General features: G+C 30.4%; 1 protein-coding gene across 1 annotated transcript; it reads left to right on the top strand.

Moving 5' to 3' along the window:
* Positions 1-10,716: 10,716 nt before the first annotated feature.
* LOC129309406 (RING-H2 finger protein ATL13-like) lies at positions 10,717-12,485 on the top strand. The gene has a single exon (XM_054950978.1). The coding sequence runs from the start codon at positions 10,902-10,904 to the stop codon at positions 12,327-12,329; it is 1,428 nt and encodes a 475-aa protein (XP_054806953.1). The 5' UTR covers positions 10,717-10,901; the 3' UTR covers positions 12,330-12,485.
* The last annotated feature ends 5,821 nt before the right edge of the window (positions 12,486-18,306 follow it).

Here is an 18,306-nt window from a genome sequence, read left to right as displayed (position 1 = left end):
CGGACATTGACTTTGGATATTGATTTTATATTTATTTTGGATTAAAAAGTATGTTTTCCTCTAAAGTATTTATGGAAGAGTAATTTGTGACCTAAAGTTCAATAATATGGAGCAATTGGTATCCCTGCTTTTATCCATCAAAGCATGTGACATTATATTTAAGGTGTCGCATGATTTATCAATTAGATATTCATCAATCAAAAGACAAAGTATAAACCTGGACTAGTGATCAATCAGTAATATTGTCACAAGTTATATATGTTTATCTTGATTTGTTGACTAGGCTTGCAATTCAAATAACATCTCTTTGTCAAGACTAATAATCAACATCAAAATATGACACACGTGTTTTGGTTAAAATAATAAGATGAAGAAATGAATCTCAGGATTCATTGGCATAAAATAAAAAGATTTGTTAGCCCACACTAATTGTCAATTAACTGTATTATGATAGTCTATATGTCTATCTTAACAAGTTTTAGGACTGATTGACCTTTTTCACTGACAAATACCTATAGCGTCTATGATAGTATAGACAGATATAACATGTGACAATATTGTTAGTTGATCACTTGTATAAATAGATGGATTTTTTTTTTTCTTAAAAAAACTGATGAATGTCTAGTTAGAAAACCTTATGACACCCTAAAAATGATGCAACAAATGTTGATTTAAAAAAAAAGGGGGGTTTCAATTGCTTTACGTTATAAAACTTTAGGATGTCAGTTATATTTATATGAATATTTTGGGGCCAAAGTGGTTTTTAGCTAAGTCAATTTAAAAGTAATGGTGACTGTTCATGTTTGTTTGTCCAAAGGTGACATTGCAACTATTGACACTTGTATTGTAATGATATTGTTTCAATGAATAATTTAAGATAACCTGTATTCGTGAAATAATTCAACAGCAAAAACGTTTCTTAAAATTTTCAATGAAATTAGAACATGTAAGTTAAAGTTGCGCTGACCAAACTGACAGGCTAGATATATATATATATATATATATATATATTTTATAACGTTAGGTATGATTCATCATTCATCTCTGAGTTCGTATATGCTACACGTGTTAGTTTCTCTCCTAGGTAAAACATTCGAATATTGGTTTTTGATCTATTACCATATTACATTGTCAAGAGATTTGGCTAATGCTTTGAATTGATGAATTTAAATTTAAATTTTAGATTTAAAGTACATATATTTAAAACTCTTTGTTTAAACAGCATAAGAAATTTTAAAGGTGAAACAAAAGAAGTTGACATTCAAAATAGAAATGAAATATTAAGAATGATAGGTTTACTTTTATTTTTCAATCAATGAAGAATAAGAACTAGAGATGAGAGAAGTGAGTATGATATAGGCGCTGATAGTCAAAACTTCAAGAAAATGACATGGTTAGAGTAGTTCAAATTTTAAATAATTAGGATTTAAAAAGAATTTAAAATTACAGAGATATTATAATAAAGCAAGAATTTATATTTAGATCAAATCTAAATCTGAAGACTTTTATATATGAAAGATTTGCTTTAAATTTATATTCAAATCAGATTTATCCAAGTACAACTAAAATTGATAGCGCTAGTATTGTGGCATAAATTCACCGACTTGGTAGACTTTAAGCCCGTTTGATGATATCCGTGATCCAAACGTAGGAATGGTAATTCCTCCCAATTTTTTAATGGAATTGCCATTCCTTTCTACCTTCGTTCCTATGGTGACCAAACGTTTTCCCTAATTGAATTCCCATATTCCATTTTCTCCACTGTTGATCTTTTCTGGAAACCAAACAGCTCCTAATATATTAAATGATCAAGCCAAACATCATAATTTTATGAGACCAAAGTTTAGAGTGAACATTAATATTTGTATATGTAGATTGACACATATAATACCACAATAATTTACAACACTACGCACATAGGATATATGTATGGAGACAGTTCATGACAATACAACAATTTCCTTGCTCGAGGACTCAGCTTTGGCTGCAGCTGCTATATATATGAAGAACCTCTGTATCTGGAAACAGAGGGTTGGATATAGAAGAGACAGCATGAATAGATCAGCGATAGCGTTTAGCATGTATGGCAACAGTTCATGATAAAACGAAAATATTACATATTATATATCTCTAATCTTATTTATAAGTTATTTTTAACATATTTTATTAGAATTAAAAAAAAATTTAGACTCTATGTCAAGTAAACAAATTTTAAATTTGTCTCTATTAAACGCACAAGCGTGCTCTTTATCAACATACTTTCTCTTTGATGAAAAGCAAAAGAAAAAATTTATAGTAAAAATTTAATAATGTAGCTTATAAATAGAATAAAAAAACTTATATTCAAAACTTATAAGTAGGGCCAAAAAGAATATATATATATATATATATATTATATGCATATATATTATTAGATACTTCCTCCATTTTTATATATAAAAAAAAAACTACATCACATAGTTTAAAAAAAAAAGATTTTTTCTCTCTATTTATAAGTTATTATGTCATTAAATTTTTAACAACAGGTTTTTCTTTCTACCTCCATTAAATGTTAGCAAAGAAAAACATTTTATTAAAGCATGCATATTTATTATGGATAAAGTTAAAAATTTATTAATTTTTATAGAGTTGATAAATTTTAAGCTTTCTTTTAATTCTATTGAAATTCTCCCTCTATCTCATTTATAAGACATTTTTGCATATGATTTGTTGTTCTAGAATATGAGATGCTTTGAAACCAACAAAAGTTAATTCAATTGATAAGAGTTTGACTCATAATTCATAAAGTTGTGGGTTCAAATTTTGTTGTCGATATGACAACTTTAGTGGTAGGCAATTTATTAGCATTTTTTTGAGTTTGGAAACATGTTCTAATCCTAGTAAATTCTTGAAATTCAACTTACCTAAACAAAAAAAATGTTTTGCAAAAAATAAAATTTCATTGATGATAATTATTCTAATATTATCTCATTATTTCAACTTGAATAAATTTCCTTCCCTCCCTTCTTAGAAGGAAGGTATTTTTAAAAATTTACAAAAAAAATTAAAATTATAAAATGTGTTTAATAAACTTTTTTAGTACGTGTGATTTTGATAAAGAAAAAAAAACAATTCATTCGCGCTCCCTTTTTGTTCTCATTTTCGTTCTTTTTTCCTGGTCACATTTCATTAAGAGTGCTTTCAGTATATTAAACTGGTGTTTAGAATCAGGATTTGGATTACATTTTTAAGGAGGTACGTTAAATGAACATCTAACTTTAATTATTTAGACTTGATCTTAATAAAAAATATTTTGATAATTTAATTTAAATAATAATTTGATGTGGAAAAATCACATTCTGAACAGAATTTAAATAATTAGATATAATAGACATAAAATATTGCATGAAGCAGAGTAGATACTAACAACATAATAAGTAGAGCTGAAAATATGGGTCAGGTTATGTGGGTTAACCCGAATAACTAGTTATAAGGGTTGGATTGAATTGGAAAAAAATTAACCTAAATAAAAATGAGTTTTTTTTAGCCCGAACCATATAACCTGTGAGTCATATGGGTTAGGGTTAAACTGTTTAACCCATGTTATTTTTAAAATAAATTAAAAAAAATTATTGTGAATATAAACCATATTAGGCATGACTTACTTAGTTAGATCAATTGTAAAAATATTATAAATTAATATTTTGATATATTTAAAATGAGTCATGAAAGAATATCAAATTAAAACTTTTTATTTAGATGTATTTTTTTAAAAAATTCATAAAAAAATAAATTAAAAAATAAATAAATGGGTTGGTGAGTTAACTCATTTAATCCATCAATTTTCAAAAATTAGATCGGGTTGAAACTCAACCCATATAAAAATGAGTTAAATTCAATCTAATTCATATGTCTCTCAATCTATATAGGCCGAATTGGCCCATATTTTTTGCTATAAAAGCAAGCGTAATTTTAGATACACATGGCTTACACACCAAATTACCAAATGAGCCTCGGCTTTCTAATTTCTTCCCCATTAATTATTAATTAATCTTTCTAATGTCACAGTATATTGTACCAGGTGAGTCTTATATGGGTTAAAATAGAAAAAGTACATTTTGTCATGCATTATATAAAATCTAAAAAAATGTACTATTATATTTTATCACTGTATGATAAAGTTAACATCCTATAACTTTTACATTACTTTTGAATTAAACACATACTTAAATTATATTAATATTAGTAACAACATGTACAATACTCCTATAATCCTATTAACAGAGAAAGAGAGAATATTAGTTTTGTTCTTATTTATATTTTTTATATTAGTTTTGTTCAGATAATTCTTTTTATCGTTTTTAGGTATAAGGTTGAAAATTTATTAAATTTTAAGATAAAATTAATAAGATTTAAGATTTTTTTTCCTGTAAAAAATATGTTGAAAATAATTTATAATAGGAGCAGGGAATATAAATATAAAATAAATCATTCATAATAATACCTGGCTGGCAATGCTTGTTTGTTTGCTAACTTCTTTTGACTTTTATGGCTTTCTTAGTTAAATATCTATTCGAGGTCACAAGTATGGAGTGATTTGTGAACGAAAGCTGGATTATTGGATTCCTTGTTATACTTCTAATTCTAAGTTCTTGAATTTTTTAAGTTTTGAAAATCTCAGATTTTTACCGTTATACATTGTTTCATAAAAGTTAGACTACATAAATCCATTTCAATAGCCATAAGTCCAAAATCAGATGCAAAACCATTTTCTTATAGCTTTTCAAATAAGTAAATAATGCATTTTAAATTATTTATAACAATGACTACATGCATGCATGTCATTAGATTAGACTATAGGATTTTATAACAAGCACAGAGCTAACATCAAACAACATAAATACCATATATTAATTCCTAATAAAAACTATATGACGCAAACACATATTATGTAACTTTTTAAGAGGCCTAAGGCAAAAATCTTACCTAAGGAAAATGAATCACATGATATCGCTGACAAATGAACTTAATCTCTTTATATATAGTTTATACCCGTTTACATTAATACTTATTATTTTTTAAATCGATAATTGCAACTTGATGAGAAAAATAATAAATGATCCAAATTAATCCATATTATAATATTGAGCTAGTTATCCAATTGTTCAGTTTCAATATACATGTGTCAAACCAATAAACATCATCCAAGACCTTACAGAAAGGATTCGCTTTATGTTAGGCTTTACAGGCTAATACACACAAAAAGCAGAAAAGAGCATCATTGTTTAAGAAGTCTCTTTTTAAAAGTGTTCAAACAAAAGATCTCATGAGTCTCACTTTGTTAGATGCGTCCATCCATTATCTTTTTTATCACACTTAATTACTCTCTCTCTTCCATTTCTAATGTATATAATCAATACTCACATTTATCATTAAACTCATTGGACTGGTATGGATAACTTTTGGAACCCATGCATGGGGTTTCCCGTAGGTCAGCCATTAACAAATGTTGATTGAAGCCACTAAGCCCTGCAAAACTTCTCATTCCGATGCTAAGTTTGTCTCAAAACCTCCCAGCTTCGTTAATCTCCTTCTTCAACATCAACCATCCCTAGAGATTCTCGTTTCACTTCTACAGACATTCTCGAATCATCCCCCCTTGAAGCACGAAACACGTAGTAGACAACATTGCCTCATAGTTCAGACTTCGATACACAGTTAGTTTCTCAATCGTATCAAGTTACTAGGGCAAAACAATGTTCAAATCTCCCAGACAAATTTCAGCCTCCGCAAATGAGTGCTGTCTTCACTGTTCTGCACGGGAAAAGTAGATGAATGCATAAGTAATAATGAAAAGGAATGAGCAGTTAAGATTTGAATTTATGTGTTAGATCGATGTGGTTGTGCCTGTACGAAAAGAACATGGAAAAGGAGATGAATACATGAGACGAGAGTATAATTGCAAGCACTCTTTGTCAGAGTCTTTATTATGACTTTTGTGTTGGGATTCTATTCCGTTTGTTTAGAGTAGTGATGGATTTTCAAGTACGAAGAAGTGGTCTCATTGAAGAAACAAGGAAAGGAAAAGTAGTGGTTCTTTAATTTACAGTTGGGTGGGTGCTTCTTGTTGAAATTATGAATTAGTTAGCTTTATGCAGCATCATGCAAAGTCAGTACCAGAATTCCACTATCGGAAGAAAAAGGTTGACACCAAGATTTTATCTATCTTGGCCTTTCGACACCAAACGCCTTTCCTTTTAATTTTCTTCTTTCTTCTTTTTTGCTTTTCTTTTCTGTCTTTTTTCAGATGTCCTTTCGGCTTTTTCGCTCCCACGTTTTCTTTAGTTTGTTTGTTTTCAATGCAAAAAAGTTTAGTGACTTGGGTTACAAAATCAGGATGTGTTCAGATTTAAATAACTCTTATAAAATTATTTATAGATCATTCACTGATAAAGCTTTCACATCAATAATAAAATTTAATTTTACAAAATTATAAATTATGAGCTAAATCTTTATTAATTAAACTAATCTTAATTGCTGGTTCTATATTTCTTTCTTGGAGAAATTACAATAAATGATTCAAAATTTATAATATTTACAAACAAATATACTAATTAATAATTATCAATGGTGGATTTAACATCCAAAATTAGAGGGCAAAAGCAAAATATTAGGACTTGGACTGAGTGAAGTCAACATTTTAAAATATTAAATTAAGTGGGGTTTTAAAAAAGTAAAACTTACATTCCTTACATGTTAACTTTTGCAATAATGACTTAATGAGGGCATTGCTAATTATTTCTCCATTTATACTACATGTCATCCTTGCATAACCATGCTAATCTTCTTTATCATTCCAATTTTATCTGAGATCTCCGAAGGAACAGAGTGTTCGTTGTTAACCATTTACAAGCCCTAGAGAACCAAATAGAACAATGGGGAGAATACGTGTTTTTTTCCAATCTTAATTATAAGGCAAAGTCTTAAAACCCTATTTAGTCCCTAATATATGATAAAGATTTAAGATGTACTAGTGGTTAATTACTTTTTAGTATTTTTCCTCCTTAATTACACTAAATTGTTAGCAAATTTATAATTTCTAGACACATTTCATTGTAATCATTAATTAATTTTAATGAAGAGCAAAATTTAATAAAATCATTCCTGAACTGTGAAGTATTTAATTCTGCTTTATAATCAAGATCGGAGGGGATTTATATACTACATATATATGATATATAAGAACATTGCACTCATGTCTATACTACTTATTTTATGAAAACGTTATATAAGATAATAAAAATGCAACTCTCAGAATTTAGGTGTAAGAACATCACAATCGTGTTTAAAGTGTATTCATTTCTATGGTTTAGTAGCAATGTAGCATCGTCATGTCAGAGTTTAGTGGTTGATTGTCTTAATCATAATATTAATGGGAGATTGTTAATTATTTGGTTAGAATTATTAGCACTTTGGTCTCTACTTCACGCAAAAGTTGTTAATGTAAGTACATCATACCAGCCAAATTCAAAAAATTATATGATCAAATTAGCAACTATAATGCTAATTGAGTTCTTGGTTTTTGTTAAGGTATTGAAAATCAAATCGATTATTGAACTGGTCAAGACAATGGATTACAGTTTAGTAGTTCAATTGAAGATTAGTTTGAAGTTAAACCTGTCTTAATTAAAATAATATAATTTAACTTATATATACACAAATATTCATATTCATATAAAAAATGAATATTTAAATAAAAATCATTAATTCTTATATAAATGGAACAATTATCCATCAAATCTTATACATTTTGCCATAATCACAATAATAAGTTAAATAGTTTAGCTCGAATAACCTAACAAAAATTTAATATAAAATTATAATATTTATTTAAAAAATCACGATAATAAAAATAACAACAAATCAATAGTAGCAAAAACATTAATAATGATAACATAAATATGAATTTGGAGTCTGGAGGACTAAAAGATAAAAAAATCAAAATATAATTGAAAATAAAAAATATTAAAATAAATGACTTGAACTAATACACTAAATAAAATATATAGTATTAAAATCTGATCAGTTATTGAAATATACTTATCAACATTTATTTGATAATATCAAAATCAAAATTCAAAAATCACATCATCTAAAAAAGTGGAGAAACCGTGCATCAGTGGTTAAACATGCATTAATGGAGATATTTGGTCAGTTTTAATTCCTTTCTTCTCCTCTTTGTCCTTTTCTTTTGCGTCCCTCCCAAAAACTAAACCAACTCCAGTAGTGATATGAAGGCAATAGGCACCAACAAAGAAACAAACACCAAAACTCGACACCACGATGAGATGAACGGTCAACAAGACAAGATAGAGTTCAAACCAAGAGAGTGATGGCCGATGAGATGAGTTTGAACTAGGAGAGCGATGATGGCAAAGAGGACAATGACAACAGCCGATGGTTGAGGATTCACCGACCAAGGCCAAAGAGAGCAACGATCAACATGAGCTAGGGCTAAAGATGATTGGTGAGGATTTGAGATTGATCGCGAGTGTTTGATTTTCAAAATTGATTTCAATTTTACATTTTTCATTTTTTTTAATTTTTTTTAAAACCCCAAGCTAAGTAACCCGGTCAGCTTAACTAATCCGTCGAGTTATCCAAGTTACATTGGGTTGACCCTAGGTCACATCCTCATCGATTAGATGGAAAATCAGACTGGTGAAGAAGTCGGTTCATGGGTTGACCCAATCGATCCAGTCTGATTTTTCATACAATAGTTTTTATTGTAACTTTAAAAATTTTTTTGCCAATTATAATAGAGGTAATGGGAAGAGGAATAGGCCTTGACTTTTGCTAGTCCTAAGGTTTCAGGAAGATTGAATTTTACTATGATTGCATGAAAGCTATCAACCTCATCATTAGAAGTTACACTATGGAGCATCCTTTCCATGATATTATTTATAATGTTTGTAATGTAATTAATAGGGTTTGATTAGTTTATATTAACTTTGCTTAGAGGGATGTAGTTTCTAATGCTTATTCTTTAACAAGGAAAGCTCACGCAATTGAGAGCCCCTTTTGTGTCTTCAATCATTCTCCGCCTTGGTTATCTAGAGGAGGAGAATTTTGAATGATTCGGCTCTCTTTTTAGGTTTCTGTATTGTATTTTGGTTACTATTCAGTTTATGAATTCATTTCAGTATTATTAAAAAAAAAAATGTGATCAAGAGCTCAAAGTGTAAATAGTTCTTTTACAATATCTCCAAAAATGATTTCCTCCCTAGTCACTATTAAGATCTCCATAAATTTTTAATTTTTTTAGAATAATATTAAAAATGTACTAATTTATCTTTTACAATATGGTAGTTAATAACGTTTCTACAAGTTAACATAATAGATATAATTTCTCTAAAATTACGATTTATAAATTTTTGTAAAGTTTTCCTTTAAAAGAGGTTTTATATTTTATAAAAGATAATAAAATGAGAAAAATATTTTAAAAATTTAAATAAATTTATGAATCCCAATTTTAGAAGACTTAAATTCTGATATTATTATATGAAGAAAATTTATTTAAGTGTATTTTTCAACTTTTCATCCAGTGGCATCCTATGTATGCTTCTTATTCTTTTCTTACTATACTAGTATTTTCCCCCTAATATTTTATAATAAGATTTTTTATTTCGCATATATATACATGAAAATATAATAAAAAAGAGATAAAAGATAAAAATAAAAAGATTATAATTTACTCCTTTCAATCCAAAACATATGCCGTTTTTCTCCAACTAACCTCTATCCAAATTTTAAGAAATTTATTATTTTTAAAATTTATTATTAAATTTTAAGAAATTTATTATTTTTAAAATTTATTATTTTTATTCTACTGTTTATTAACTTAATTTATCGTGTAGCTCGAGAATTTATCATTTCCTTCTCAGTTTATTGGTGAATTTTATATTATTTTGACTTTCTCACATGAGTTCTTTCACTAAAAAATTATTGAGATAAATACTTTCTTTCTAATTGACTTCATTATTGGTAATTTGGGTTAATGATAAAATTATAAAAAGACAAAACTATAACTATAATTAAATTTAATTGATTTGCAGGTTGTAGTTAAAAATGGTTTATAATATTAACAGGAGAGAATATTATTTTATTTTATTTACAATCACATTCTTGTCTTATTCAAACGACCTCCGTGACGGGGCTGGGGATTGAAAATTGGAATATAAGGGCTTGAGCAGAATGTGATCAGATTCAAAAGAAACTTCATTTATGGGGAAACGCAAACATTACAAGGCTCAAAAATTCCAAATCAAACCAAATACGGCATATTGTTTTTGGGCATGCATCTGCCAAATTGCAAGCTCACAGTACCCACGGGCTATTATTTTAAGCATACTTGCATTAATTAGGCCTTGGCCTTGATGCACAGTTTCCTCTTAAGTCATCCAAAAACTGCGTTTTATGATGTCTTTGGATTGCCATGGATGGTTTTACTGTTTTGACAGCTTTAAGCAATACTACTGGGTTATTTTATTTCCAGCCAATAAGATTAAGATTACATAAAGAATTATAAAAGGGTTAAACTCTGTGATGTCATTTAGTTTTTTTCATTGTAGTGGATTTATTTGATTCACGAGCTTCACGTCAGAGTTTTATCTAGTCAGTTCATTTCATCTCTCCATTTCTCCATCTCTCTTTGACTTTCATGATCAAATTACAGTAACATTAAACAATGGGTAAGTGATAATACACCATTGTCTCCATAAAAAGGGTCGCTTTTATGCTTCACTTCTTGGAAGACTGAATCTCAGTACTCGACTCTCCATTCACTCTCGTCTTCACTGTGATGGAATGGGATCTTCCAACTTCATGATTCAGCTTCACAATCACAGTTAATTTCTGGAAAAATGGGTAGACGGAGAACTTTAGACGAAGTAAAAGGCCAAGCCTTTGAGCCTCCTTCTTCACCACCACCATCGTACTATCTTTCTCAGCCGCGTCTCCCATCTTCTTCACCGCCCAATTTCGGATCTCATGATGGTTTCTTCAATTTAAACGACAAGGTGAGTCCGAGTATGCTGCTTGTCATCATAATTCTGGCAATTGTTTTCTTCATTTCTGGGTTGATTCACCTGCTCGTTAGATTCCTGTGGAGACCTCAACCCAGAGACCCAGAGGATTCGGACAATGTGTCTGCTCTTCAAGGTCAATTGCTGCAACTGTTTCACCTTCATGATGCTGGCGTTGACCAGTCCTTCATTGATAACACCCTCCCTGTGTTCCATTACAAAGCCATCATAGGATTGAAGGACCCATTTGATTGTGCTGTGTGCTTGTGTGAATTTGAAGCTGATGATAAGCTCAGATTGTTACCCAAATGTAGCCACGCCTTTCACATGGAGTGCATAGATACTTGGCTCTTGTCTCACTCAACTTGTCCTCTCTGCAGAGCTAGCTTGATTTCTGATTTCTCCCCCACCAATACATGTTCCTCTCCTTTTGTCTTCGTTCTAGAATCTGGGAGTGAGAGTTCCAGAGAGATTGTTCCAGAAAGAGAGAGTACAGTTGGTAGGACCAGTTCTGTGGTTGAAGACAACGAACTTGGGTTGACCCATATAGATTTGTCACACAAATCTGTTGATTTAAGTTCAGATGCTAATCCTTGCCAGACTAAAGCTGGGGAATCACATGAGAAAGTGGTCAATGTGAAGCTGGGAAAGTTCAGGAATGTGGACTGTGTTGGTGAAGGAAGCAGTACAGACATGGGAGAAGCTAGAAGGTGTGTTTCTATGGGGTCATTTGCTTATGTCATGGACGAGAATTCTTCACTTCAGGTACCAGTAAGAGCGACTTTGAAGAAGCAGTCAAGTAAGAAACCTGCTTTACCATTAACACCAGGACGCAGGATCGCCATGTCAGAGTGTGACTGTGAGTCCACGAGAGATTTCAGGTTCACAGGTTTTGACGCAGCCAAAGGTATTGAGAGTTCTGCTGAGACTGGAAGTATCGAGAGAAGCAGAAAAGAGAGCTTTTCGGTTTCAAAGATTTGGCTTCGAGGAAAGAGAGAGAAGCCACATGATGCTGTGGCTGATTCGTCAAGGAGGGCTGTTTCGTTTCGATTCTCAGCACAAAGTAACGAGGTTGCGAGGGATGATTCGAAGGAAAGGAATGGGAAATCTGAGATTGAGATTGCGATGGAAAATGATGAGGAAAATCAGAGCTGTTACAGTGTGGATTCTCAGGGCAGAGCACCCTCATTTGCCAGAAGAACTCTGCTGTGGCTTACTGGAAAACAGAACAAGGTTGTTCATTCATCTTCTGATTCAAACTTCTAGTTTCTGTCATTCATTGTTTTGGTAAATCTATGATTCTTTAATCTATATGTGTTGGTTCAAGTAGAATTGTCGAATATGCAATATATGTTTCCACACAAATCTATGATTCTGGAATCTGAATAGTGAATACCCCATATCTTCTGCATTTGGTTTTCATATCAGGTTGTTTATGCTCATTAGGAAGAATATCAAAGACAATTCTTTTGTTGTCATCTATGAGAATCTGGCTGTTTTGGTGGTCAAACAATTGATGTTACAACTTACAACCTTAAAAAGTATTTCTGATTTCTGAAGTTCCGTCTGATTATGTTCCCCTGTAGGTCTGTTCATGCAATTAGACATACCCTTTGACATAGAGAAAACTGTTCAGATGTGTACAAGCTACAAGTAAATATTTAGGCGTTGAAATCTATACTGGATAAACTATGCGTTTCGGAGATACGAAGTACATCCAAGAAGCCAAATCCAACCAATAAATAAATAAATAAAAATAAATGAATAAATGAATAATTTCAACCGTAGTGTAAAATATTGAGTTCATTCATTGAAAAATCTTTTATCACCTTCTCTTTCTCTCAGCTCCTAAAAGGAATGAGAAAAAAACCAACCAGATGACACAAAACTTGTCTGGTCAGAAGGATAAACCTGTACAAATTCGAACCAAAAAACTTGATTATGAACAAATTTTGCAAAAATATGAAGGCATTTATTAGAAGCAGTAATTTATGGTTGTGATGGAGCATAGCAGAAGAGTGTAGTGTGTTAATGAGAAGAGAGTTGGTATTAAATAACATGTCAGTGTCACCTGGTGCCTGAATAATAAAGATACAGAGAAGAGAATTCGAATTCGAATTCAAATTACACTGAATGCTTAGATCAATTGTCTAAAAGGTGACTTGACTTAATCAGAGGTCTTGAATAGTAAGTCTTAAATATGCCACAGTAATTAAATTCTTGGTGGGTGGGAGGTATGCCTTTAGAAGAGACCCACAAGCTGCTAATAAGATTAATCTTGGTCAAAAACTGGGAATACTGGAATAAAAGAAAAAAACAAATTCAAATTTCCGTGAAATTATGACAGGCCACCTGCATCATGAACTGGGGTAGTAATGAAAAACAGTGGTGGATGGGAAAAGGATTCGCAGAAAGAGGGAAACAAGGTGCCTGTGGGAACAGGGCATGGCATTTAATAGAAGCCATTTTCAAAGGCTTAGTAGTAATAAAGGTCACTCACCTAACCTCTCCCCTCCTCTGCCCTACTCTTTAAATAACACCGAAGTTCATGAATGAATGATTTGGAAGATTTGATCTGAGGAGGAGAGGCCAAGAGCCAAAGGCCAGAAGAGCCAAACCCCACATCAATTGAATTGACATGCCAACCGTTTGCCATGTGACAGAGAACAGAGACGAGTCAAGGTTGTGAGGTTTAGTAGAAAATGTTGGATTTTGAGTAGAATGGAGGTGATTTTCTTGAAGGATGACAAGAAAGAGTGAAAATAAGAAAAATGGTGTGGTTTAGTAAGTTTTATCAGACACACATGGAGGGGATTGGAAAAAGCAGTCAACAACACCAATGAACGCGGAAAAAAGGGTGAGGAAGACTGACTTTAAGTTATGAGTTGAATGAGGATGATGCTCTGAGACTCCAGTTGACCTGCTTGCCACTTAATTAGACTACTTTTATCTGCTCTTCCTACAACGTTATCAAGGAATTCATGTGTTTGGAGACTCCATTGAAGGCGTAGAGCCGCATGTTCGCTGCACATTATGATTCTAAAATCAGAAATAAAGAGGGAAAAGAAAAGAAAAGGAAAGGAAATAAACAAGTGAAATAAGAGAGGGAGCCCATGATGGTATACAGAGGAGAGGGGAAAAACTAAGAACGATAAAAAAGCCCAAGTCAGCAGAAAAAGTAATCTACTTTAAAATTAGGGGAAAATATAATTATTACTATTCTTCACTACTCCAAGTCCTTTAAGTTTCATATGTCCAATGCATTAATCCTTATATTTTTTAAATATGACCATAAGAATGTAATGATGGCTAATATGTACATAAACTCTGTTACTCATTGTGTTGACTTGTTAAAATTATAATAAGTTAGTATTAAAAATAAATATAATGCAAAAAAAAAAAAAAACAAGACATTAAATCAAAATCCTTAAACACACCATGGATAAAACTTTAGAAGGAAAAAGATATGATAGTTAGAATTGTTGGAATATTAATGTGTGATTAGTGTTAATTACATTGGTAAGTTAGTGACCCTAAATAAAAAGTACTACAAAGTGTTAGAGGTTAAGGGAATTATATCCTACCTTTAAAGAAAGGTTAATTAAGTCTTTACATCATTGTTTCACCTCAAATTTGGGGTTAGCTCACCCTCAAGATAGAGTTATGGTGTTTCTTTGTAAATTACCCAAGAAGGGTTTGTCATCTTCATGATCATTTTTTGAGTTGATTTTTATTATCATTTTTGTTATTAATATTCTCTGTTTTAATATTTCTGAAAAGGACATACATGTTAGCTGGCATTTTGTTCATATTATATTCAACTTGTCATAATTTTATTAGCTCAACAGTAGAATTAACGTTAGCAGAGTTAATAGCATCAACAATGATAAGAGTAACATTATAGATAAATGAAACTTAAGAGACTTGGAATAATGAAAAAAAAAAAAACTACTATCAAAATATGTTAAAAGAATACGGATTAATAGTTATATAGATTGGAATTAATAAAGCTCCTTGATGACTCATTTTACATACAAAATAAAAAACATAAGTAACAATCTCTCTGCACGTTGCACGATAGCATGATTGTGCCTTCTAGGAACACTATGTAAAATTTAATTTACCCATATAAACAAAACTACGAAATTGCATGGTATTTTTCTTAATCTCTTTTATATATATAAAAAAAAAGCCAAAGTCACATTGATCATTTGTTTTTTGGCTAGAAATTTTTTTTTTATCACTAGTGTAATCCAGTTTGAGACACTAAATGTGGGCATTTCTTAATCATTCATAACTACAATAACATATCATAATGTTTTTAAAATGAACTAATAATCATACAAAAAGGAAAAAAAAAAGTGGAAAGCTGGAGGCATTAAAATTGGTTCAACTTGATGAGGTGGCTCACTTAACACACCAAAAAATTATGGGTTTATGTTTCAAACATTGTAATTGTAATATATTTTAAAATAAAACAATTTAAACCAAACTCATTTAGAATGTGTTTAGAATTACATTGGAGACGGAGTAGAATCAAAATTACTTTATCTGAAGAAAAAAAGAATCAAAATTACATTTTGCCAAAAGCAACCCAAATGTTGCTCCTGTCAAAACCATGCTCAAGCATTTACTAACATGATTCCAAACATACTACTTAATCCATGAATGAAATGAATTGAACCACGAAATGTTTTGTGGTTGTATACAACTATTTATACTTTTTAAATTTGAATATATTTATGGAAAAATATATCTAAAAGTCCTTAAAGTATTCCTTCATTTTGAATTAGGTCTTTGCAATTTATTTTTTTAAATGAATCCTTATAGTTTGATCATTTAAATTTTTTAACCCCTAAAAATTAATCTTTGAATTTTTTTAAAAAACAAAATTTAAAACTTTTATATTTTTGTTAAATGAGTATACAAATATAATTAATTACTTAATTTTATTAACCCAATGTTTATATAATTATGTTCTCTTTTAAATATTTTTTATGCCTATAGAATTTTCATAAAAATAATAAAAATATAATAATGTATTAAATCAAATTTTGTTTTTTCAATTTTAGCTAAATGTACTAAATTAAAAATTTTTTATAAACTCCAAAATTATTTATTTATTAATTTTAGAAAAAATGGATAAAAATATCTAAGAAGTGGTCAATTAGAAATATCTAGTAGATTAAAGTGAGAAAAAGTGTACAAATATCTATGGAGTTATATTTTTTGTGCTTTTGTGACGAAACCATTAAAAGCTAATAACATTGACCGTTACATTATGAATGTGAAATTTAACAGTTGGATTATAGATGCACCAAAAAAATAATTTTATGGATACTCATGTATTTTTTCTCACTTTAGACTAATAGATACTTTTGGCCAACGTCTTTTGGACTATTTTTCCTCCTTTGCCATTAATTTTAACCTTCAATGATTAACATATTTAATAGATTAAACTATGAGAATTTGATTAAATTAAAATAAACCATAAATATTTAATTTAAAATTGAGAAAAACTAAAAGAATATGTAGATTAATTTTCCTTTATTTGTTTTAAAATAATTATGGTGAGTTAGGTGAGCTGGACAACATAACCCACCTGCTCACTTTTAATGGGTTGAGTTGATAAAATCCAAGCCCACTTTTCAAAAAAATCCAGGCCTACCAGAAAGCAAATTCGCTTGGTCCGGCTCACTTTTTTAACAACCACCACTTATTTGGCTGCTTTGTATTTATATTAAATATTTTTTTCTAATTTTAATACAAAAAATAAATAAGATCTATTTCTTGTCTACTAAGTCTGAAAAGCAATTTATCACGCTCAACGCAATGACGCATCAAAAAGGCCAAGGTGGCCCCAAGAAAAAAAAAAAAACAAGCACACACCATTAGAGGACGGGTCTCGCCGATCGCAGGAGAGTGGAGCAAATACTTTCAATAAACATAAATTGGGCCTAGGATTGGGTTGGCTCCTGTGGCCTTATAACTTGGGCCCATCCACCTTTTATGAGAGACCAAAGTAAGTTAAATTAAAGCAAGTGTTGGCACCAATGGGGTTGGTTGTAGCAGAAGGGACTAATTTCTTAAAACATATTAAATTTAAATTTAAATTTATATTGAGAAATGTGTCCATATTTAATATTTGACCAAGCTTTAAATATGATTATCTCCAATGGAAGAATATTTGTGTACAATTAAAGGGAATAAAAAACAAGTAGTGGCATAAAAGGGCATTTAATTAGTTCAATTAGTTGAGGGAATTGAATTATTTATTTTAGTATTTTTGCTTTGAGACATGCAGTCACATTAAATTAAAAACACAAAAGATAACCATTGGTAATTTCGATCTCAAACACATTAAGAGTTTGAATTTATTTGGGCGGGTGGTTATTATATTGACTAAAACTAGCGAGTTGGAAAATGTCTATCATTTGATCTTAATATCGAAATGGGTTAGTCTTTGTTGTTGACAGAAAATGCTTTAGGCATCTTACAAAAACAAAACAAAACTTAATTTAATTATATTTTTTAATAAAAAATAAAGTAGCTTATTTGTTAGTTACAACCAAAGTACCCCTGAGGCAGAAGCAGAAGCTCCAATGCAGTTTTGTTAATTTAATGTTCCTTTGATCTGAGTCTTGAGTCACAAGAACTCCAACGTAGGATGTTAGTTACATCCAAAGTGCCAACAGAGAGAACTTAATACTAAGATACACAATTCTCAGTGTTTTTTTACGTGAACCATGCACGATACACAACTCAACTCAGGACTTTTGATTCATCAGCGAATATATGTGCATATTATCTGGCAACAGAAATTGTTTGTCGTTTCTTATTACTCATAATCGAACATGTTCCATCGAAGTTTATTCAACTCTCTTGGATTCTTTTTCCATGTTTTATCATGTTTCTATCGAAATTTTCGTTGGGGCTGCATATACTTCTCAATTTGATTTTGATGGCCCTATATGAAATATTCTCTTCTCTGGTTTTATACCCTTTAATTTTCGTTCTGACAACAAAACTTCCATTCCCCTCCCCTTTAATAAATATTCAAATATAAAATTCTGATCCCCCATTATAAACTTTGAATATTATTGTTTTGTATCACACAAGAGAATGAGATTAATTAAATTCGATAGTTCGAGCGGAAAGAGTTCTAATACGTGGGAGAGGATAGATAAAACTATATATAAATAATTCATTAAATTAAACTTTAAAGATACAGAAAACCACTCCA

This window comes from Prosopis cineraria, unplaced genomic scaffold (genome assembly GCF_029017545.1).
Source record: "Prosopis cineraria cultivar Desert tree isolate PC_DT_omini unplaced genomic scaffold, ASM2901754v1 PC4, whole genome shotgun sequence".
Classification (NCBI taxonomy): domain Eukaryota; kingdom Viridiplantae; phylum Streptophyta; class Magnoliopsida; order Fabales; family Fabaceae; genus Prosopis; species Prosopis cineraria.
Note: the sequence above shows the minus strand (reverse complement) of the source record. Positions and strands in the feature narration are given on the sequence as shown.

Coding starts and splice junctions, on each gene's coding strand:
- LOC129309406 (XM_054950978.1), top strand. CDS start 10,902: ATGGGTAGACGGAGAACTTTAGACGAAGTAAAAGGCCAAGCCTTTGAG.